Source organism: Anastrepha obliqua, chromosome 1 (genome assembly GCF_027943255.1).
Source record: "Anastrepha obliqua isolate idAnaObli1 chromosome 1, idAnaObli1_1.0, whole genome shotgun sequence".
Classification (NCBI taxonomy): Eukaryota; Metazoa; Arthropoda; class Insecta; order Diptera; family Tephritidae; genus Anastrepha; species Anastrepha obliqua.
In genome coordinates this window covers 124,630,059-124,656,379 of record NC_072892.1, presented here as the reverse complement: position 1 = coordinate 124,656,379, position 26,321 = coordinate 124,630,059, and the positions used below count along the sequence as shown (strand labels likewise).

Sequence of the window (26,321 nt, the reverse complement as noted above, 5' to 3'; positions counted from 1 at the left end):
TTGACACTTGTGACCTAGACAACTGCTATAAACAAATAAACAAGTAATAGAATAAAGATTTCCATCACTCAAAACATTTATTTTTAACAGCAGCAATAAATAATGGAATCAATAAAAAAAAATTAAAAATTACTTAGTAAAACAGTTATTCAAAAACAAGATTGGATGATTAATTTTGCGCCACGTGGTATTAACAGTATTTCGATTTAAATATTTACATATTTAGGCAGAGCTCTTTGACTTATTAATTGTAGTGTAACTTATTCTAAGAAGCTTTTATACTAGAGAATCGTGTGAAAGTTTGTTAAAAGGAATCCACTGTTGAAAAATGCATGGCGTAACTAGACTACGTAACCTGAGATGCGTGTTGTTGTTGTTGTAGCAGCTTACTAAAGCCTGTCAGTACAACGCAGTTACCGGTCGTCTTCGTCTAGCTCATGTAACGGTAGGCCGAGGGCACACTTTTTCGACAAGTTGGATCCAGAGTGAGAGAGGTGTGATGGGGCATGTGCAAACGTGGGGCATGAGATGCTTATAAACAGCGGTCACCTTATATTCAGAAAGCAACTGTTAGTTCTCATCGTGATCCAAATGCCATTTATAGGCTTGAATTGCGCTGGTCATCTTTCCGATGTGACATCAGTGATGACTTATAAAGAAGCTAATTTCAGCGATAGCGCATAGTAAGGAATGATCTGGGTTTGTTTTGCGGTTCTAAAAGGATGTTTTAGATTAGCTTAGGTGAAATGGTAGTGTCCAAATGCACGAGGGCACAGTTGAGTTGGTAGAAGGATGTCGCACATTCTTCTTCTTGAATGGCGTGATAACCAATAATTTGGTACCATTTCGATACCAATTAACTTTGCGCAATACTGAGAAAATTCGCCAAACAGTCACTATCCAAGCCTGATAGCCTCTCAGTCATGGGTAGAAAGTGAAAATCATAATGTCTAATTATCAGTCTACACGACAACAGGCCAGCTAAAGACTTTCAACAAAAGGCAGTTAATGAATAAAACAAAAATTTCATTGTTGCTTAATCTGCTTTTTGATGTGCTTTAAAGTTTTTTGAAGCATGTGAAGGAGAGTAAAAATTCTTGAAAAATGTATGTGAAAATATTAAGGCAATTATGGAAAAATATATTAGCCAATTACGAACATTCTAACGTGATGTGCCTGAGACATTCGAAATAGAGCAGAGTTTAAATATGTATTTCTTATATAATTATTTTCGTAGAGTTGTGCCAAATTCCACAAGCCTCAGCTTTAATAGTTGGATAACTGCTTAACCTACTCAGTAAAGCCTTTGTGCTGTTTTTCTTGTTTTTATTGTATAAATTATTTCCCATAAACTTCTTGGTAATACTGTCTCGTCGGATATAAATCCGGCCGTAGTCTACTTAAGCTAACGAAAAGCGTATTTGTATATACATTCTGGTGGCCCATCTCTTACAGTACTTGCCAAATTGTTTTGATGGGTTGTAACAGGTAGATTCAGTTTTTCGTATAGACCAGCGTATCGTGCTCCTGATACTTGTACATTTCGACGTATCTTCTTTCTTTGAATTAGGATGGCCTGCCAATTTGGACTAAGTAGGCAATTGAGTAGTAAAGTCCACTCTCCACAAACAAAACTGACACTTTATAAGCCCCTCATCATATCCGGCCTATCGTATGGCGTAAAAGCTTGGACGACGATGACATCCGATGAAGCGACCCTTGGAGGCATTAAGGAGTTAGGGGTATTCAGACGTCAGAAAAAATTATGATTTTCACTCATTTTTTTTGCTAGTCAGTTGTTTTATTTTACAAAAATAAAACCATTATATTATTGCATCATGTTTCGACTTGACTTTAGAGTTATCGCTGTTTGTGTGGAGCCCGTTTCTCCAGAAGTCCTTGGAGATTCATCTAAAATCAATCGGACAAGAGAAATTAGACTTATGAATAGATAATCTTGTGCCTGATCGAAGCTTAACACATTGACTGCCACGTCGGCCATATATGTGTGACACTGTACTATACGGTTTACGCCACGTCGGACACATATGTCCGACACGACTATTATTCTCTCTCGCCATGTCACACAACAACGATTGACGATAAATATGATTTTATTGCAATAATAAAATATATGGCTTCCCATGAAATTTCTGTTATAGTGGCTTTGGCGCAGCTCAAAAAACAATTCTGTTTGCAAAAATAACGGATTCAAACATCAAAATACATTGTCGTCATATAACGTTGTTTGGTGTTTGTTTGCAAAAGCAACATACTCCCAATTGTTTTGTTTTTGCAAAACGAAGTAGAGCTTGACATATGTATGTGACATACTAATTAGTTAAAAACTGCATGTTTCTAAGCAGAAAATATTACCAACACTACCCTAAATTCCAATTTTGACGTCTCTGATGAAATTAAAAAAAAAATGCTGTGGCCCCAGAGCATCTTATTTGCTGAAAGTGCCTTGGCAGTCAATGTGTTAATTAACAATATGGGGGCCTCAGTAAATATTTTGCAGATTTTCGAGAAAAAGCCGACAATTAATTGTTAAAAAAAATCGAAAATTTTGAAAAAAAAATCCTTCGATCAGGCTCGAGTTTTTTATGTTTTTCAAAAGCAGTGTAAATTTTATTGAAATCTGCCAAGCGGTTTCTAAGTTATAGTGATCGCCAGTTCAAAAAACATAGTTTTGAAAAAAAAAAAACATTTAAAGTTTTGCTATCTGCTCCGGAGCGCCCGAATGCCCTTTGTTAATTGTTGAATAACTCGAAAAGTATTTGTCGGATGCACTTAAAATTTTTACACAATATTTGTAAGATATTATACTTTAAGAAAATGCAAAAAAAAATCTAATTTTTTTTTAATTCTGACTACCGCTAACCCCTTAATATAACATCTCATAACCTATAGGCTTTGTATGACGTTTTGACAAAACAACTTATCTGGCTCCATAAATCACGATTTTTGTTTATTTTTTATTATAATTTTTTTTATTCGTAAAATTTATTAATCTTCATTTACAAGCCAAGGCTATGAAGGATTTAAAAGCAGAAAGTGCTAAATCAACTTGAGTTGTTTTGTGAAAAGTCATTTACTAAAAAGTGTACATATGTAGCTGTAAATGAGTATTAAACTATTTGCATGAGTTCAATTGCCAGTTTGCCACATGTTGCTGATTATATTGCAGAAGAAAAGTGGCTGTAGTGTAAGTTTTAGTTTTAGTTGTAGATGCTACATACATACATATGTGCATTTATGTGTGTATGTACATATAGCATGGCTTAGCTCTGCCAGCCCATTAAATGGTAGATTTGCCTAAAAAATCGTAGCAAGCATTTTCATAATGTCAGACATAATCGCAATTCGAAAGCATCAAACGCATTTCGCTCAGCCAGACAAATAAACAACCAATTACCTAAATATATACGTACAATCAACATTTCAATCAGCCAAACAATCCAATCTATCAACCAATCAACCAATCAGCCATACATTCACCACAACCACTGCCGTTCGCCCATGGAAGCTCGTTACTCGTTTCTTGTTACTCGCTGTTCCACAACTTGAAATCTTGAATTCATGGTTCTGAGTTGGAATTATCTCTTTCAGAAAATGAACTCTTCATATTTCTGACTCTGATCGTGCAATGGATTTGCCAATTGCATAGAATGCAATCGTAGAATGAGTGAAATGTGAGGCGAACGTGACTTCAACAACAAGAATTGCCATTTGAAGTATTCAAAAAATCCACAAAAAAAGAAAAAAAAAAAAAAACGAAAAACAATAACAACAATAAGAAACAAAATAATAAACAGATTTAACTGAATAAAATAACTAGAAAGTAAATAAATATCAGATCAGAATACTCACAACACGACCATGCCCACGCTCACGATCAACAACACTTGCAAATTACAACAATGCTAACAACAAAAGACAACATCACCATCATCAAGCTGGTCACTCACCGCGCGGCCAAAATTACGTTATCGCTACTGCTTAACGCCAACGCCAATTTAACAACGGCTACCATTTAAGCTACAGCAACGGTAACTGCCGCATCAAAATTGATCAACAATCGCTTAAGGCACTTGTGTATGTATGTATAATATGCATAGGCCGTGCGTAAGGCTTGCCAACCACCTGCAAGGTGCCCACTCAACGACTACTCAAACATATCTGCATTGTAAACTGTCTGATGCGCTTGCCAAACATGCATTTGGTCATATAAATATTACTTGGATGCATTTTGATTATATACTCGTACTCAGTGCATATGTATATATGTACATACATTTAGAAATGTCTACGAATATACTATATTATTGTATGCGTTAGTGTGCAATTATAAATAGCAAGGATATGAATATGTATTAGTGTATGAATTTTGAAAAGTACATACATACATACATGTAAGTTAATCTAGGAATGCATGCAACATTGTTTGTATGCATTTGTGTGTATGTACAAGTATTTGAGTATGTACATACGTAAGAAATGACTTTTAATATGCACTTGTTAATCTTTAATTCACATATCCCAATTTACTTAATTTTCAATTTTATCTTATATAATATGTATGTATGCATACATATTTATCTATGTATTAGTTGGTTCTTAAGGATACAAAAACAGTATTTGATTACACTCATATGCACATATCTATTGTAAATAAGTTTATGTGAGCACATGCTATTGCTCGTACTTATCAGAAATAAGCCTACATATCTGTTGATTTGCTTCTTTTGGCAATAAGTGATAAAAAATAAATAAAGTTACTACGAAGAGAGAACACAACTAAAACTTCCAGTACTCTTAAAAGTCATGTATTTCTGTTCATGTCAATTCTACAAGTAAAAGTACATTCACATATGCAGTGATTAGCAATAAATCCACAAAAAATAATCTACCCGTTCACAAATGGCAGATTAGCTGCAAAATTGACAATCAGCGGTCAAGACTATTTTGAAAGGTTTTTCTTCATAGAAATTGATTTGGTGGTAAATTTTAGTGTTTTTGGTTTGTTTAATTATTATTAACGACATGAGGAAAAGGCAAAGAGCAGCAATAGTTAATTTAAGTGGAGAAAATCTGTAAACGTCGTCTACTGAGGTTGCAAAAAATTATAGCAGCATGTGAAACTCGATATTGCATTTTATAATAAGTAATAACAGGCCAAAGCCCCTATGGACATAGGCTTCTTTCTGTAATATTCCTGCACAACTAATATCAAACAATTTTTTTAGAATTACATATGCCTCTTTTCTTTTTGTGCGGATTTTAGACTTCTTAGCACTGCGCCGAAAAAGTGTTTTGCATTTTTTGTACAGGATAAGATTCGATTGGGTCCGACTGCGCTTGAATTCGTACCAGGCGTTCTGCTTCTTTAGTCTTAATACTGAAATCTCGCTGCCCACCACAAAGGAACAGGCTTGATCAGCTTTGTTATAAAAATTGGGATGGATTAATTTGCTGAGGAACGGATGATTTTTTGGATGTTCGATGCGTCTGGGATGATGTTGGATGAAATAGGGAAAGAACAGGAGAGAGTTTCGTAGTTTTGAAGTAGATTCAGCGTTTGAGAAGAGTTTTTTAGGCGGGAATATTTGATTTTGGAGAGTATAGAGAAATGATCACTATCGTGAAAATCATCAAAGCGGAGCCATGCTACTTTGGAAGAGAGGGATGAAGAACAAAGGGTAAGGTCAATATGTTTAAAGGATGAATGGGTAGAAAGTGGGAGGGAGATCCGTGATTTAGGACAACGACGGTATAATCTCGGGTGGAATTTTCAATTGTTCGACCTTTTGAGTTGGAGAAAATGGACGCGCAGATTGGGCTCCAAGCATTAAAATCACCACCTACAATAATGGCATGGGTAGAGGAAGCTGTTGAAAATCTGTAGTTGAAATCTGTTGTAGAGATCAATTGGTTAGGAGGAGAAAAACCGTACACTACTGTAGATTTGTTGGAAGTGTGTAGTTTGAGTTCGATTTCCTTTGACAAGGATGGCAATGCCCTGTTTGTTAGACGTAATATGTGGAAGATTCTAAAATATGTGGAACATTCAACGTAATCGTTTGGGAAGCGAGCAGTGCCGTTGTGGGCTAGGCAAGGTTCAGGCTAGGATGGCGAAGGATTATCAATTTTGATTAAAATTTACAAACCAATTTACAAACCCATCAATTTTGAGATGTAATTTCTTAAATACTGTTATTTGAAGCTTTTGCTACATTAGCAAAAGAAGTTGGGTTCGGCGTTGGAGGTATTTGATCATTAAATTTTTTGATTGCGTCACGCACATTGCATTTATTTATGGTTTTAATTTTAAGTATTTCTTTAGTTTGCGGAATTTTAGGACATAGGTTAGAGGAAGAGTGATTATCTGATTGGCTGTTGGCATACATAACTTTAGTGCATTCGGAAGGAGAACGGGGGGAGGTTGCACGTGGTACAAATTGTAGAGTGGCGACAATTTTCTGCGGTGTGACCAAGAATCTGACAAATCTTGCAACGCATGGTTGAGTAATACGAACGGTCGGATAAAGTTCTCCAAGCGACTTCAATTTTGTCTGGAAGGTGGAAGGTTTATGAAATGTTTGTAAAATGGCGCCAGTGTATTTGCGAAAGCCTCGCTGATCTTGGATAATTTGAATGCTGATTTAACACCATTTTCTTGAAGGCCTTCAACGAACTCTTCTTCGGACAAGTGACAAAGACGGAGTAAAGAGATTTATGTAATTTAATTGCAATATCTGTAACGTCAGACAACGTGTTGGCAACTAAGAATTTGTCAGCCGTTTTCATATTTTTAAAAAGTAATGGGAGAGAACTATTGGGATGCTCAGTGATGTTGTTGACTTCTTTGCTTATTGCTTATATGCCCTTGCAAAACAGAATACAGTTGTCAGTTTCTTTTCATTCCGGGCTCTGATAATTAAGAACCGGGGGTCATCCGTTTTGGTGGTTAGAAGTTCAATGGAGAGATTTCAGATATTTTGCGGTTGGCTTTAGGTGACGGAGTTAACAGGGCGAACCTGTTGTTCCCAAATTTAATGCCCAGGGGCCATCAATTTAGATCAGATTCTTAATACTAGTTTAATTGACCAGAAAAACAAGCGGCCGAAAATAACAAAAAAAAAAGAGAGAATGCTCTAAACATCGCGGCGGAACGAAAAAAAGCGATTGTACGCTATGAGTGTTCGTTGGTGACTGCTCAACATTTTTAAAAGTTCATACTTGATTGTTCAATAAGTTTTGCGGTTCGATAAGAGAGGGCGTTGCTACTAGCCTAAGTTTTTTTTTTTTTGCTTTTGTATGTTGGTACACTCTTCGTATGTGAAGTTTCATTTCAATCTGTCAATTCATTCTTTGTTTACCAGCCATTTAGTGCCTAAGTGTCACAGTAGTTTTTACAATGGAAAAAATCAAGTATGGTGCAGTGATTGAATTTTTATTTTTGGAAGGTTTAAAGGCAAAGGAAATTTATGAACAAATCTTGAAAGTATATAAGAACTTTTTGCCATTAAGTAGTACAGTAGAAAGTCGGGTTGCAGAATTTAAATGTGGTCGTACAAGCCTTGAATACGACCCACGTCAAGGATGTTCAAAAACAGCAACAGCACCAGAAATCGTAGAAAAAGGATATCAGGATATCGTATTGGAACATCGTCGAGCGACTGAAATATATTTAGTAGAAGCCCAAGGTATCTGATTGGGTACTGTAAGCAATATTTTGACTGACGTATTGTGACGCATTCGCTAACAATGGAACAAAACACATTCGAATGTGACTTTCTCAGTAACATTTACAGCGTTTTCGAAAGGATAAAGTGGATTTTGTGCGTCGATTTATCACTATAGATGAGACTTGGGTCTGTCGTCATGATCCTAAATCAAAATAAGACACTAAAGAGTGGTGTGAACCTGGTATTTTGGCTCCGAAACGAGTTTGTGTCCAGAAATCGACCAAGAAGGTGTCAGCATCAGTTTTGTAGAATGCGAAAGGAATTTTGTTAGTTGATTACTTGCAAACTGGTAAACCAATAATTTCTGAATATTATTGTAACCTTTTTGACCAGTTGAAGGAAGGCATTCGTGAAAAAAGACTCAGCTTGCAAAAGCAAAAAATTCTCTTTCACCAGGGCAAGGTGACGTGTCACAAGAGCATTTTGACAAAAGCTAAAATCTAAGAATTGTTGAAGCATCCACTGCATTCACCAGATTTGGCCACTAGCGTCTTTCGTCTGCTTCCAGACCTAAAAAAATGCATGCATTGAGTGCGCTTTTTATCAAATGATGAGGTCATAAAAGCTGAGGGAGCATATTTTGCAGTCCTTCCTGAGTCTCACTTCAGGGATGGAATTCATAAATTGGAATCTCGTTGGAGCAAGGGTATTGATGGTATAATAAAGTGTATTTGAAGCCATAAAATTGTATTTTTCTTATCGAACTGCAAAACTTATTGAACAACCTAGTATTCGAAAAATAGATAATATATATATTTAACTATCAGATGAAGAAAAAACATTCTTGAAATCATGTTAAATATAATAAACACTAAGAGCTCGACAAATTCCACTTGTTTTTCGTCTGGCGAACCAGGGAGCGTCTTTCCACATATGTATGTGTGTGTGATATATTATATCTAAAACAAGGCAGATATCAACAACAGAAAAAGATGGTCGTATGCCGTTCTGTTAAATGTCGGCATCAATAACGTTGTCCCTTATCCCACTCGCACCCATAGCACAGAATTTGGCACAATGATAAAATTCAACTCTCCGATGACCAATTATTAATCCCAGTTATCTCTGACAAACAAGTGATCAAATCTTGGTTCCTAGCATTTGTGGTGTCTACCTATGTATGCATGTGGTATTTATAGTTTTTTTTGTAAAACTCTTACTTCACAATATTATCACATTTAAAAAACTTATGCATAAAGCGGATACAATTTTACAACATATGAATAAAAGCTAGGAAAGAAATATTAAAAATTGAAGCACCATATTTTTGGATTTTCTCGCCTTTGTGTAAATCAGTTTTCTGGGTTAAATAAACTATGGCACCTTAACTATTACGTTTAGTTGTCACAATTAAAAGTGAGAGAGAGGAAGCCAGTGGGTTGGTTTACGTTTTTTCCTACAGCAAATTGTATTTTTAACTCATTCACTTTATGTACTAAACTTTGCATCACCATTTCAGAGAGCAACAATGAAGTGGCGTCGTCGACGACAGATGGCGCTGGTCGGCGCACTGACACATCGACAACTACAGAGCAACAGCGTTCGAGTAGCATCAGTAGCAGCAGTGTTGTGACCCGAACCGAGAGTCAGACAAATGTACCACGTGAAACAACCGTGCCGTACAGCGCAACTACGAGTATAGTTACCCAGCAGCGGCAAACATCGACACCAACATCGGTCTACACTACTTCTACGCAGCGCACATCCACGTCGACCATGATAACAACAACCAGCCAAGCAACACCGCCACCCGAAATCCATTCCACAGCTACGGAACATCAAACTACGCCCTATGACATAGTACAGGTATTTAGCGGCGGTGAAGGTGGGGAACGACATCACGGAGATGAGGATGAGAAGTCAAATATGATATTCAATGGCGAGCATACATCTATACCCGAAGAACGTCCATCACCGCATATACCGTCGCCACATGAAACACCGCCATATTATCAAATACCACCACAGCAACCGCCTACTTATGGCAACAACTATCGTTCCAAGGGCAAGGGTGGTCGTGTTAACTCGATTGAAGAGGAACGCACGGCCATGATAATCGGTATTGTGGCTGGTATACTAATAGCTGTTATACTGGTCATCTTGCTGGTGTTGTGGCTCAAATCGACGGGCGATCGTAACTATAAGACGGAAGGAGAGAAAGCCGCTGCATACGGTCATAATCCCAATGCAGCATTGTTGGGTAATAGCAGCACAAATGGATCATATCATCAGCAACGACACCATGGGACACATCATCAGAATCTGTCTAACGGACATAATACAGGCGGAGGAGGTGGTGGCGGTGGTACTGGCGGTAGCGGTAGTGGCAGCATGCTCGGCGCCTCTGGTGGTAGTAGTGGTGGCGTTGTTGGGTATGGCTGCATAAGCTCCGGCATGGCTAGCACTGGCGCCGATGGCCGCCCACAAATGGCAGGGCTGGTACAACCTAAGCCGAAAAAGCGAGATTCCAAGGACGTGAAGGAGTGGTATGTGTAAATTGTTTTTATTTGAGTGAAGACTGGTGGTGATGTGGTGAGTTCTTGGAGCGGCAGTGAACGGACGAACAAAATGTGGTTAAGTATTTTAATATTTAATTCAAATTAGCAATAATAAATTTATGATATACATAGTCAAAAGCACACAAACACCTACACAGACAAAAAGCAAACACATATACATGCAGAGAAACGTAAGAAAGGTCTTGAAATCGTGTCATATACGGTTACATACATATTTCGTTTATGTATCTAACACCGCAGCATAAGTATAGCGGTATTTATTCATACAGACAAACAGATACAATACATAACGGTAGTTAACTACGGTAGTATGGGCGGCGCAACACGCGAGGCAACAAGTAAGAAGGATCAATACTAACAAAACCAACAGCCAACAATAACAAAGACACAATAAAAACAAAACAGCCTATAATATAAATATATGACAGTTTAAAAATATATACCAATACTTGGAAATTAGTAACAAAAAGTTTATCACTAAGCTAAAAATAGAAAACTCATATGTATGTATGTATATGTAATGTACAAAAAAGCAAAACAAGAGAGATAATAATCATGAGGTGCATCAGCAGCCGCTTCAGTGCTGGGTGAAAACAATTTGAAATCTATGCAGGCCTTGCGTAAGCACATATGTATGTATATAGGCAAGGGGAAGGGGATAACCCGATAGGTTGGTGCGTTGGGGTACGCGCTTGTTCATGTGGAAAACACTATCGGTACCGCGTGTAGATGAGATGTGCACTGGATGGGAGATACAGCCTGTGTCTTCGCAAATCTGCATCCCAAGGTCAAAGCTTTGTAATAAGCATTGAGCAACCGCACACTAAATACTCACCTCAATGATGGTGCGAAAACTGAAAATTCTCAATATTTTTTTTGAAAAATACCCATTCATGTTTCTTCCGGTGTTGCATGTAAAAGAATGTTGGGCGTTACTTGGGGTCTATCACCCTCTCTGATGCATTGGTGCAGGCATGAAGCCTGGTGATAGGATTTTTCACATCTATACAGACGGCTCTAAAGCTTTAGACGGAGTGGGAGCGGGTATGTACTGCTCAAAACTAGGGATAAGGCAGTCTATCAAGCTGCCGGGCCACAGCAGTATTTTCCAAGCGGAAGTTTTTGCTGTGGGGAAAGCCGCGAAGCTAGCCTACACTAGAACAAGAAAGAACTCAACAATTAATATATACGTGGACAGTCAAGCAGCAATAAAAGCAATAAGCTCATATTGTAGTCCAAAAATGTTCGACGGAGCAGGGAGGCCATAGAAAGGCTAGCCGCAAACATTAGGCTGCATATCTATTGGGTACCTGGTCACAAAGGCATTATGGGGAACGAAATAGTATATGGGATAGCAAAAAGTGCTGTTAGATTACCTTTTGAACAAGAGAACGACATACCAAAACCGCTAAATACAATATACAATGAAATGGATGACTACATGAAAAAGCGAATGTAAGCTAGGTGGACTAATCTGACCACATGCAAAACAGCAAAAGTTATGTGTAGAACTAACGACAAAAAAACTGACTCAATTCGTATTTACGCTCTCGCGAAAGGACTGCAGAACTATCATAGGTATGCTAACAGGCCATAATTTATTGGCTGCACATGAGTACAAGATAGGGATTGCTAACACGAACAAATGCAGAAAACACATAGAGGATGTTAAGGAAACTTTAGAACACCTTCTGTGCGTTTGCCCGGCATTATTAAAAACGCGTTTAAAATGCCTGGGAGCCCCATTGTTTGAGGGTCTGAAGGGCGCCTCAAAAGCGGATTTACCAGCGCTGCTTAGATTCGCCAAAAGCGCTGACATCCCACTTTCGGTATTCATAGAGGTAGGTCTCCATCTGGTATCGCTAGGGACCAAAAAGTCTATGCGTGGCTTGTTGCCAACCAGGCTAACCTAACCTAACCTCAGTAAGCAGCGATTGATAAAACAATTTATCTTGTGTATATCGGTGCCACGTCTCGCTCCCATAAAGGAGCAATGTTTTTACACAATCGTTAAAAATTTTCAATTTTTTCGCTCCATTAATTGTGGAGGATTTCCATATTCTTGAAAGAGAAACGTAAGCTCGCTTAGCCTTGTTTCGAAGATTATTTACATGCGTCGAGGTACCCCCTACAGACCTAAGAACGCTGCCTAGGTACTCAAATTCCTCCACATAATAAAGAGTGTCGTTATCGATATAGAAAGGTTGCACATTTTAAGGGTTAGAGCTCATAGTTTTCAATTTTTATATATTAATTTTTAGGCCAACTTTGTGGGAAACAGGGAAAACTATGTTTAACATGCTTTGAATATCATTGTGACTAGCGGACAACAAAACTACGTCATCCGCGTAAGCTATGCTTCCAAGCTCCCCATTAAGTTTCCATTGTATACCACGCTTGGCGAAATCACAACATTCGAAGATCATATCGAGAGTGACTATAAATAAAAGTGGAGAGAGAGCGCTGCTCTGCTTAACACTGAAAACTGTCTGAAAGCGTTGGCTCAGCTGTTCGGCGTGGAGTTCCCTGCTGCTGGCTCCGTTGTAATATATGAGCTTTTTATTATGCTGCTTAGTTTTGGTAGGATACCGGGAGCTTACAGTGCGGCCCATATCGCGTCTCTCCTAAGCGCATCAAAGACTTTAACCCTTTGGGGACGGAGCCGATCGACGGGCGAGCGTCGCTGAGAACGAGAGGTTTTGGAGTGCACAGTAAAGAAAATAAATGCGTTGAACGTTAAAAAAACTAAGGCTTATTTTAAAACCAGAACATTTTTTCACAAAATCAAAAAATAATTCTAATGTTAAAATGCCTGAGTAGATTCCTTATTGCACGGATTTCACTTCCACTTGACGAAGTAATGCCGTCATCTTTCGTCTTATCAGATTCAAAGTAATATTCGTCAGAACTGTCACTATCTAACATATCATCTCTAGATTGCTTAACAATCGCGTGTAGGATAAAATATGTATATAAACAGCCTGCTGGTTCCTCTGGCAGTGACACCGAGAGGCTGAATCGAAGAACTGAAATTCGTTCTGACTCTACCGTCCGTGTACATTATAAGGAAGATAAGACCTCATCGCTAATGGTCCCCAATGTCTTTGAATAAAAACGTGGCCCTTTTACTATACCTATACGTATCTTATCGCTCAGAACGACAGACGTCGCAAGCCGTGCAGCTACCAACTAATTTGAGCGGCTATATGCCAACACGCGTCCGGAATGGTAAAACGGCTTGGGCGGCTATATGCTGATACTCGTCCCCAAAGGGTTAATATAGTCAATAATTGTTCAATGATAATGCGCATTGTACTGACGAATTGATACACGAATGATTACGACGAAACCCGGTTTGAATTTTTGCATGTATGCACGCCGCCTAACAGTACAGGTATTTCTCCTTTTCCTGACTTTTCAGTCTTTTGATTACCTATGTAACAAGGAAATTATACATTTTTAGCCATGTGTAACGTATTATGAGGCTCTTAAGAAAAATGCCCTTATGACCCTAAACTTTATTCGCTTACTATACACGGTACTGCCTGGAAATAGTTCCTTTCTCTCACGCTTCCACCCCGGAAATAATCAGCACTAAGTCAGATAAGAGGCCATTTCTTACCTTGAATATTTGTTTATAACGGTGTTAAGTAACTTAGCAACACTGCGACGAAATCTCTGAATTGCTAGTACTGTACCGCTCTACTAGTTCTGGATTGTTACGAGTTCAGATCTGTTTGTAGATTGCAAATACTTTCGATTGAAAAAATACGCTCTGAGTCTGGTAGTAAGACAGAGTTTGATGTATTCTATACATGGAAAGGTATAAAATTAAATAAAAAATGAAATTAATATTAGTTGAACTAGCAAGAACTGTTAAGGACTATGAAGTCTGATTCGGCTGCTGATGTTCTAAGTGAATCCATGTTTGAATTTATGTTAAAAAAATTTAGCAAAAACAGTGGGTTTCTTTTGGGGAAAAGTCCGATAGAAATAAACTAAGATTATTTTAGCAAAAATAAAAATTAACCTAAGGGCCATATGCGAATATAAATAGAATATTTAATGTAAAGTACTGTATAATAAGGATATATTAGACTTAAAAAATATATATGAACTCTGAGTAAGGCCTCAAGAGTGTGAAGCACAGTTATGTACGTACAGAGGTGGGATGATTGTTTATTATGGGCAAACGCATGGAAATAAATACTGGAGGCAACGTTGGCTACAAAGAAAAAATATAAATATATAACACTTAGTATATATAAAAACAACAAAAAGAAGAGCAAATTTTAGCGAAGAACGGCGAAGAATCTATGGCTTAATAAATAAATTCAATAAATACAAATAAAATAGGCAAAAAAAGAAAATTAAATCAAGTAGTTCCAAATTCAAGCAAATCTACATAAATATTTAACCAAATTTGATTCGTTGAATTCTTCATGTAAAGTTTAAAACAATAAAAAAAATTAACAAATGTGGTGCTGTAATTTAATACTTAGTCCGAAATTTTTAAAAACAAATTCAATTTCTTTAATTTAATACAAAAATATAACTAACATATACTACAAAACAAGAGACAAATAACATAACAATACATAAAGTAAATTAATTAAAAACTTAAGTATTATGTTGATCTACAACAAACTAAATCTTATAAAAGTAATAATTAAAATCTGTGACAAAAACGAATATTGATAAATTATGAAATAATCACTATTAACTACTTACATACATATTTGGCTTTGACACTCCAAAAAAACCAAAAAGCAAAAAAACGGGCTCAGAAAGTAAGCAACACTACGCTTGGTAATTCTTTCGATGCAATTTTATATGCCCCTCGCCAATGTACACACACTCGCGCAATAATTCGAAAGTTCTCAAACTCACGCACACCAGTTGGTTTACTGCACTTAGATGCTTGCATACACGCCACACGCTCACGTCTACTTACACCAATTCCCACACATACACGCTGTTCATAATTTTGTCCATCATATCTATGACGCCATGTTGCGTACGGCGTCATCTTTGTACGTATGAAGGCAATATATTGCCAGTGTTCACTGTATCAAATTTAACTTTTTACAATATTTATTATATACAAGAACATCGTAAAAACTAGAACAAGCTACTAAATAGCAAACATTTTTACACAAAATGCGTGTTTGTATATCGTTTTTGATGCTGATACAATAGACATTTTTTTGTGTTGGTTTTTTAAGAATTTTTGTAAGACCTTTTGTCTATACTTAGACTTAAAAGATAAATGCTTAACTTGAACATATCAAATGCAAAGGCAAACATTTTGAAATACGATTAACAAAAACTAAGTAAATGGATAAACAATCGATACTTACATACATTGAAAACAATTCATCACTTGCTACATCAAACTTCACGCCCCTGTTGGCGCAAGAATGTAACTTGATAAGGCGCGATAAATATTCTTTCTTTGATTTAATATTGGCATATACAGAAATTTCTGTTTAATCATCATGCATGCATAACACTATGTGCCAGACATACAGCTTGAAGTGGAGAAGTGACCAGATATTTTCAGAAGATTTCTAGAGCAAACAGCAGATCTGCCTAGAAAGTAAAAATAAAAGTATATGTAGTAAAAAATAACAGACGTCTGTGCTATATTTATTATAGCAACTTCAGCGATGAATACAAACAAAGCAAGAACAATTTTCTTTTAAATTAATTTAATGAAAATTTTAAATGATTTATTATTCAAAGATACCATTAAATCCGCTGTTAGTGCTATGCACGTACATATCAGTGCATTTAAGAGCGAACTTCAACATAACATAGAACTGTAAACTTACATACCTGTACTTTAACATTTTTCGGTTAAGGGAACATAACACAAAAAAGAGACATTAATGATAAGAGCGGAACACTAGCTCAACCTGGCTACATGATGACTCGCAAAAATGGTATACAAATGGATGCAAAACGTTCCAGAGGGTGGGAGGAGAAATAGTGGGGCCTAGAGCAGACAAATCTTTAGCACTGAGTACAGATACAACAATTTTCCATGCGGAGATTTTCGCCATAATGAAAATTTCGCTTACTAAACTTTTTTCAATTTCTGGCTGACTTAAAACCTGCAGCCATCCACAATATTTCATCGTTTATTAGAGAGACGAATTGCATTCACCCCACATTGAGCACTAGAGGGGGAGCTTGAGTCCAAGCTAGTGATATCTACATCTGGCAACCACCGTAGCCAAACCTAACCAACTTTTAAAGGTAAAAAAGTATACAAAAAAGTACAAGAATGCAAAAACTTTCGTTATCCACGAACAGTCGATTGTCTTGTCAATTACGAGTACATCTAAAACGATAAATAAATAATTGGGTTATACACTTCTACTAAATGTTTGGCCGAGCTCCTCCTCCTATTTGTGGCGTGCGTCTTGATGTTGTTCCACAAATTGAGGTACCCACAGTTTTAAGCCATGTCCGAAAGGCAGATAACACTGGTTTACAGCCAAAATGCACCAGAGACGCCGTTATGAAATTCCTATGTAAAATCACCGTCTGATTCCGAAAATCAAGGTTATTTTTTATTCTATGGTAACGTTTTTGAGATATTTACGAATTACCGTTATTTCAAAAAAAAAAAAATTCGGCTCACTTAATCATATATATCTCGAAAACGAATTGAGCGATTCCAAAACCGTTGAAAGCTTTTAAAAGGTAATAAAATTTGCTATAAACTGTGTGTAAAACACTTTTTGCTAGGCCCTGCAGATTTAAAGATAACGAGCTATCATAACGGATTTTTTTAATTTTTTTTGTAAAAATATAAAAAAATTTGTACTTTGAGGGAAAGGATCTCGAAAACTTTTTACTTTTTCGTATATTTTTTGTTTTCACTCTAAGCTCCGTTTTATTACAAAAAAAATAAACTTTGATTAAACAAAATCGATGAACTAATACAAAAGTTACAAGCATTCAAGTAAATATATCCATTTAATACTTAAGTACCCTACAAATAATACCATATGTACATATGATTCTGTCTTAACTCTATGATCTTATTTTATAATTGAAAAAGTTATGTGTCTTGTTTTGACGCTTATTTATAGAAGGATCGGTTTCTCTTATGAGAAACCAACAGTAATCACCCATCATAGCGACATCCCAGAATCCTTGATACCTACTTTCAATCATTTGCATTTGCTGGTGAAACCTTTCGCCATGCTCATCACTTTCGTCGCCAAGATTTTGCGGGAAAAAATTTAAATGGGAGTGCAGAAAATGAATTTTTAAAGACATATTTACTCCTGAAAGAAAATTAAAAAGGGAATTAGATAAATACATAAGTGACACATTAGCATATAATTTTCTTAGGCTGGATTAATCTTCCAATTCAGAACAAATTTTGGTGGTTCTTGTTTGTTCGGAGCAGGGCAATAAATTCAGATTAAGGGCTATATGTTCTCATGTAAATTTAAAAATTTGCTTTCAAACTTTTTGTTTAGTTTTAAAGTTAACTGAGAAAATGGTCTTATATGTGTTTTTTATTTACCCATTTCCGCATAGTTTTTGATTAAATCGTTTACTATCAGCTCGAAGTTAGGACTTTTGTGTTTGCCTAAAAAAGAAGTAACGACCTTTTCAAAAGAGTCCCACGCCGCTGCCTCCACTGGTGACAATAATTCTTTGAAATGGGTATTGGCCATTATTTTCCTTATTTGCGGCCCCACAAAAATCCCTTCCTTTATTTTTGCTTCTGAAATCTGTGGAAAGATTGTTTTCAAATAATGAAAAGCTTCGCCTTCTTTGTCCAAAGCCTTGACAAAGTTTTTGATAAGGCCGAGCTTGATGTGGAGCGGAGGTAGAATTATTTTTTCCTTCTTTATAAGTGGTGAGTATTTTATGTTATCCACCCCAACTTGAAACTCGATTCGTTCTGGCCAATCCTTTATGATGTAGTGGTCTTGACGTGCCCGGCTATCCCATTTGCATAGAAAGCAACAGTATTTTGTGTATCCAGATTGTAGACCACATAGCATTCCAACGACTTTTAGATCGGCACATATTTTCCAATCATGTTCTTCGTATTTAATTAATTTAAGCAATTTTTGCATTGTCTCATATGTTTCCTTCGTATTTACTGCATGCGCGATCGGGATAGATGGCTTTTGGTTGCCAATATGCAATAATACGGCCTTTAAACTTAATTTATTGGCGTCTATGAACAATCGCCACTCTTTTGAATCATATGGTTCACCAAACTGTTTAAATAGACCAGCAATGTTTTTGCAATAACAAATACTGTCCTTCTTCGTATAGTACTGGGAGAATTGTTCGTGACGAGTCCTATAATATGTTACCTTAACATCGGATGAAACAAATTTAAATTGTTGCATACGAGAGGCGTGTAGTTCGGCCTTTTCTTTTGACAATTCCAAATCCCTTATCCAATCATTGAGTTGTGCTTGTGACAAAGGGTTTCTTTCGTTTTCCGTTTGCAATTCAGTACAACATGATGCCGCGTAATCAGATACTGCTGTTGACAATGAAACTGGAGCCGGAACTAAAGTTAAATTTGATGCTGGCAATCTAGCTTCCGTTGAATTTAGTTCTGGTAATGACACTGTAGATACGCTCGCATAGGTTACTTTTCTTGACTTTCCAACCCCAAATACTTTTGTAGTACAAATATAGCAGTCCGTTGAATGGCAAGTTGGTTCCCTCCACTTCATTGGTGTAATAAATTTCATATGTCGTCTAAATAGATAGTTTAAGAAACTTGTCAGATATGCATTAAAAGAGAGCAAACTCCTAATTTTTATGATGTACCTTTTGGTTCCGGTTTCCGAAAATATCAATTCGACTCGACATGTGGTGCACACAGTATTCGGTGTCCATGGTTTTTCATTGTTTCTAGGCTCAATTCCATAACACTTATGGTATGCAAATTTCAAAGGATTTGAAAACACACGTCGCATCCTTTTAACGATAAACTCCCCGCAGATGAAACAGAACATATCTGGATCATTTTTACACTCAAATTCTCGCGCCCTTTTATTCATATTATATTTTTAAGCAAATGACGGATTATAAACTGCAATTAAAAAATGAACAGTATCCGGCGATCCTTGCAGAAATTATGAAGGAACGAGGCACATGTACTATTATTTATACTTACATAGATCACCTACCTATACAAAAAGGTTCCCTAGTTATACATAGAAAACACTACCTGCCTTAAACATATGATCTTGCTTGAAATGTGTCTGTGCTTGAGATAACGACACTAACAATTTTTTGTATCTAATAACCCTTCCAAAATCTACCTGAAACTAACTGATCTGCGAATACTAACACATATTACCAGTAGGGTACTTAACACGTTCCCTGTCCGCTGAGCCACATATGGTTCAGGAAACGTGCGCCTGATAAGCACTGATACGTTCCTGAGCCATATGTGTGTCAGCATAGAAAAAATTCCCTGAACCACATGTGTTTCATGAACATGCAGAAGCAAAAATGGACCATATGTGTTTCAGGTAGAAATACCCTACATCCGTTTTTTTTTAGTTATTATTATTACTAAAGCTATCCTATGACTACAGAAAAAACCTTGTTGGACTTGACGGTCAATTTTGCATTTTTGTATTGGGACAGGGAACGTGTTAAGTATTAAATGGATATATTTACTTGAATGCTTGTAACTTTTGTATTAGTTCATCGATTTTGTTTAATCAAAGTTTATTTTTTTTTGTAATAAAACGGAGCTTAGAGTGAAAACAAAAAATATACGAAAAAGTAAAAAGTTTTCGAGATCCTTTCTCTCAAAGTACAAATTTTTTTATATTTTTACAAAAAAAATTAAAAAAATCCGTTATGATAGCTCGTTATCTTTAAATCTGCAGGGCCTAGCAAAAAGTGTTTTACACACAGTTTATAGCAAATTTTATTACCTTTTAAAAGCTTTCAACGGTTTTGGAATCGCTCAATTCGTTTTCGAGATATATATGATTAAGTGAGCCGAATTTTTTTTTTTTTTGAAATAACGGTAATTCGTAAATATCTCAAAAACGTTACCATAGAATAAAAAATAACCTTGATTTTCGGAATCAGACGGTGATTTTACATAGGAATTTCATAACGGCGTCTCTGGTGCAGAAAAAAAGCTGAAATTTGTGATCCAGTGTAATTTTTGTATGAGGAGCTTTTTCATGGCACAAATTCACTCGGATGTTTGCCATTGACTGGCGAGTGGCGACTATTATTAGAAAAAACTTTGTCTTTATTTTAATGCTTCATGCACGGAGATTCGAACCTACCTTCTCCCGAATTGTAGTCACGCACCAACCCATTCGGCTATGGCGGCATTCGTAGCATGGACGGATAGGATTTCTGACAGACATAGTATTTCATCGTTTCTTAGGGAGATTAATTAGTTTCACCACCTTGGAAGTAGAAAGGGTTTTTGCCCAAGCTTGTGGTATTATAATGAACCTCCAATCCTTTCTACATTCTCATGGATAGTAGCAACCAGCGCAGCCAAACTTAATCTACTCTTAAAGGTGAAAAAAGTGCAAGAATGCAAAAACTTCGTTATTCATAAGCAGTCGCTTAAAAAAATAAGACCTTAACAGTCGAAGTGTAATTAAAATCTTTATTGGAGTAACTAATCATTAGTGTCTGGGGATATCTATAAAACTGAGTCTGTATGTAAGCATATGAAAATACAAAAAGAAGGATTTGGTAACGAAAGATTAGCTTTCGCTTTAAAATAAATTTCATATAAATTCCAGAATGTCTGTAATGCGTCAATGATATGAATAATGAATTTCACTCACTATCGATTTTTAAAAAGCGCCGGAGAAAATATTTTTTGACACTTTAGCTGCAAAGGACTTGAAGAATTAGAACTCAGCGTATTTGTACAAAAAAAGTTCACATAGTGTTGCTTTTGTTTAACGAAAATTCTTTTCTTTTGTTTATTCTCATACATATTTTAAATCAAATAATTAAAGATTAAGAACCCTTAGTTGGTTTATCCTTCGCTTGCTTTTCAAAAACGGAGTACTTGACATGCAACTTGAAACGCTTTCGTGCGCCACTTATACCACCCAAAAACTTGATCACACAAACAATGCGGCACACATAAATTCTTAGACGAAAAAATAAAATTCATGAGAAAAAACTCACGAATCATCTCACCTAACAAAACAATACATAAAGGCATAAATTAAAAAAGGAACACACACACACAAATGACAAATTATAGCTGCAAAATCCCACGTACTTGTGTATAAACACCAAAAAAGAAAAACAAAAAATTCCAAAAAATATTAATAAAATATAAAAAATTGTGCACCCTAAAACGAATATTTAAATTTTCCTGAAATTCTCTTTACAATTTATTATTAATTATTGTACACAAAGGAAGGTGATTAAATAATAAAATAAATATATTTTAATTAAGAAATCTTATTGTTACATTGTATGTACTTTATAAGCGTGAACGAATGAAATACAATATACAAATACAGTTAATGCATATTTTCAATTTAAACGTATATACATATGAACCTTGTTGTGGTTGAATTTGAGGCCATGTTTTCTAGAATTCTTGAATTTTCACCTCCGAAACTCATATCACGCAAAGTTATAATATTGCACAAGAAATTCTGCATTTACTGTTATTTTAACTCAATCAAGAAAAAAATCTAAAATAAGAAACCCTAATATAAATTTAAGGAATTCATAGGAAAAGGAACTTTTTTGTTTTGCGGAAATTCGTCGATATAAAGGCCAGGGTCAATTTGCGTGGGTTCTCTCAGAAATTTATTATTTTACGTTATTTGATAATTTTTTATTATTATTTTATTTGATTCATATCCTTGAATGAATAAACGTTTAGCAATTTGTTTTTACGCTTAATGGCGCTACTGTAATGTTTGCGTATGAATGTACATATGTATGTATGTATATGTTACATATCTACATTGTGTATGTAGCTTGCGAATTTTTTGGTTTCATTTTGACATTTACTGTACCTACGAAAAAACTGTCAGCATAAGTATTCCATATTTCTCGAGACGATCGTGAGATCTAAGTTCTCTTATACCGGTTGTTGAGTTAGTCATCTATGGAGGTTCAGTTCTCTGCACTGGAGTTTCGATCTAAAATTGGTGTCTTTGAATCAAAATATCCATAAGGTTTCGATGCTCTTAGTGACGCATTTCGACCTAACACCAAACAGTAACCGCCCTAGAATGGGAAGCGTGTATGCCAGATGCAAAGTATCTAATATGGCACCCATTTCGGTAATATGGCTTACATAAAAGCAGCATTGGAAGCAAGTCCTGAAAAGCCAAACTAAGAGATAAGAGAAACTAAGAGAAAGTTTAGAAATTTGCGAAATGTATGCGAGTTTAAGAAATTATATAAGTTTTCTGTGCGTCTGTAAATTTGTAATGCCTAAGTCTTCATAGACGAATAGACAAAATAGTACGACTGAGAGATTTCCTACTAATATCCAAACTCTATCGTTACCATTCGATTGTTCGCGTCATCAAAGAATGAGAATCAGTTTCAGTCATGGCGAAAAGAGAGGGTACTACGTAGTATACCGTTATTCGGCCGAATTTCCGTTTAAGACAAAAACTGAGGCTGTGTTAGTGATATAGGGAAAAAATCAATCAATGACAACACTTCATTGATATCTGAACAACGACTGATTGTACGATGTGAATACATGTGAAATGATAGTGCAGAGTTCGGCTTCAGAATTTTCCAAATGATGTGGCAGCCAAAGTTTCCCTCACAGTTTTTTTCACCAAACTTGAATTTCAGCGCTGTATAACAGTGAAATCATTTTCATTGAGCTCAACCGATGCAAGACACTTGGTCAGACCGCTGAGATTAGCGGCACGCTCTCACTAAAATTCATTCTTATATACCCCTTATTTTATGTTAATTATCTAACTATATCAATAAGTCATTCCTTGAGAAATGTGAAGAAAGGAGCAGAAACTTGAAATATGTGTACAGATGTCTGCGCATTTGAATACTAATAAGGGTGTTCAATTTAGAGTTATCGGATTTTGAATTGAAATAAAACGACGAAAATTGAAATTGCTTGAGCAATCTCTATTGTTTTTATGTAGAATCCTTCATTTATTTTTTTAAGATAATTCCTTTCAAATGTTGTTCGGAACTGCGGAACACGATCATGGGGGTCAATCCATTGTATGGCAAGTAACGCCGTCCGCCGTCTTATCAGACCCAAATGTTGTGCAGATCACTGCCTTCAATTCCCAGCATCAAAATGTCGGCAATTTCCAGCATCAAAGCGTTCCCCATACACTGGTACATTGGTGCCAGCCTTGTCTTTGAAGAAATATGGGCCGATAATTCCCCCATCCCATAGGCCACACCAATCTGTTGTTTTGGATGATTCATTGGATAAATGGCTGTTCTTGAATGGCTTCGGGTAGCTCTGCGGCCCAAATATTTCAATTTTGCTTGTTGACGTAGCCATTGAGCCAAAACTGGGCCACCATAAGTTGGCCTGAGCGCGCGATGAACACATTTCGCAGAACGTCGATTTTCGCAATCCATTGGTACGATTTGTAAAGGTTGTTGAGGCATAAGGTTTTCCATAAAGAAATGTCAATGAATACTGAAAAAAATTATGCATTTAGTTTGACAGTAGTCACGCGTTAACAGTCAAAACCCGAATTGGAAAAAGTATATCCAATCTGAACACCCTTAATAATAAATATATACATACTTGGCGCTTAAACCCGTTTTGGGTGTTGGCCGAGCTCCTCCTCCTATTTGTAGTGTGCGTATTTATGTTGCGTTACAAATGGAGAGATCTATAGCTTTAAGCCGACACCGAACGGCATTTATTTTTTATGAGCAGCTCTTTTGTGGCAGAAATATACTTAGGAGTTTGCCTTTGCCTGCCGAGAGGCGACCGCTATTAGAAAACACATTTTGTATAAATTGGTGTTTCGTTCCCTCGATTTTATCTACAAAAATTATACTATTTTATTCAATATTTTCTGTATAAATATGTATGTAACTGTTGAATTGTTTTGAATTCAATCCCACTTCCTATGAAATGTGAAAGGCTTCTTCAGTACAATAAATTGAATGTTACTCATACGCTCCCGTAACCCAAAAGGCACTTCTTCTTCTTCTTGATTGGTGCGATAATTGCTTAAGCGATTTTGGCCGTTTGACAAAGCGCAGATAAACGAAGTCTCTTACAGTCTCGAAATCATAACTGTCAATAGTGACATGGGTGCCGATTTGCGAGTGCGCCGACTATTTGTTTGATGACAGGAGGTACTTCGTTTTGTCCTCTCTCTCTCTCTCCCAAAGGGAATTAATTATGATAATATGTATAGATATTCATTTCTAAGGATGACAGCTTAAATGCATATCACAAAATTCATACATACATATGCACATACATGCAAAAAACCACGAAAGATCTGTGAAATAAAATAAATTTACATCAAATTTAAGTTTGTTATTATAAACGGATTCAGTAAATTTGAAATTGAACTTCCCTTCCTTGATGCAATAATATAAAGTATTGTGTCATTGACACTAAAAGGATTACGATTACGGCGTGAACTGTTAACTACTTGTACGGCAACAATGTATGTAACAATTTAACACGAATATTAACATAGAAATTCATATATAAATGAAAAGTGTAATGGTAGTTAAATTACAAAAGTAACAACAACAATATACCTAAATAAATAAACAGGAATCGGAAAATGTTATTTAAGTAAAATGTCGATTTGCGCGTACTATGTATTTGCATGTAAGATATATATACATACATATATATGTATGAATATGTTAGCTAGTAAAGGAGAATGTCGACTGATGCAGCGTTGGAAGGTTGATCAATAAATTGGCAAATTGTCACATGTATTCTCAAGTACATACTTTACTCTTACATCCATCTATAGGCTTAAACCCATTGTTATTTAATATTATATATAAAAAATGGAATATGTATAAATATATCAACTAAATATGTATGCGTGCATAAACACACATACACATACATATGTACATGCTAACATAAAAACACATACAATTAACACACATACATAAATACATACATAGACACACCTTAGCCCACTTACAAATGTAGGCCGCATATATTGAATGGCGATCAATGATACGAACAAGGATAAGATAATTGGGAAATAATGACCAATATATGCATACAACTATAATACACACACATCTATATATATACATACATTAATATATATAGTGATATATAGTGCATATATAATTACAATGTATGGTAAATCGTATGTAGCGGCAGTGATTGTTAATTGCTTTGTTTGTTTGCATTAGATTTTATAATTTATAATAACAAAAAAGAAGATGAAAACAGAATGACTGATAAATCACAAAAATAAAGTACATCTAATAACAAATAAATAATAATAAATAATATTTATTGAAAATGTTTATATTCCTTAGCATAGATGCGAGTAGAGTAATGCAGTGGCAACAAAAGGTAGGTAGGCAGGTTTGATAGCCGCCAATATGACACAATTTGACTTGTCATAGATCCGTTGTAATACCACTGTCCCTTTTTGCTTACTTTATAGGGTGTTATTTTTTACCCAATACACAACTTCTTGTAAGTATGGTTTTACAAAATTTATATTTATACAAAATTTTCAATATATTCATTGATTTCCATCCGCCAATGATCCTTGAATGGCTTGTTTATTGCAATGTCAAGTATCTGAAGGTAACCAGTCCAACCAAGAAAGATTTTCATGCCTTTAGCGCGGTGAGTACTGGCTGAATCCCAAACTAGTAAGCCTCTATTCGGGCCCCTCAACAGTGGTGGCAACATAAAATCAACCTATTTTTTTTGTTATAACTGCTTGGGTGCACCAGGCTTTTTCACTTTCAATAAAATAAATCCTTGAAACACGTTGAATGTGGTCTTTTTTACCTTTAGTGATTAAAAATGGCTATACTTTCGTGCCATCTAGACGAATAGTTAAAATAC

At 35.9% G+C, this 26,321-nt stretch overlaps 1 protein-coding gene across 1 annotated transcript in view; it reads left to right on the top strand.

Annotated features, from left to right (window-relative positions):
- LOC129235984 (neurexin-1) overlaps positions 1-10,457 on the top strand; it is a 58,098-nt gene extending 47,641 nt beyond the window's left edge. Inside the window, exon 20 of the mRNA XM_054870103.1 lies at positions 9,211-10,457. Within this exon, the coding sequence (XP_054726078.1) occupies positions 9,211-10,247 (1,037 nt within the window). The 3' untranslated portion in view covers positions 10,248-10,457. The remainder of the gene's footprint in view (positions 1-9,210) is intronic.
- Positions 10,458-26,321: the final 15,864 nt, after the last annotated feature.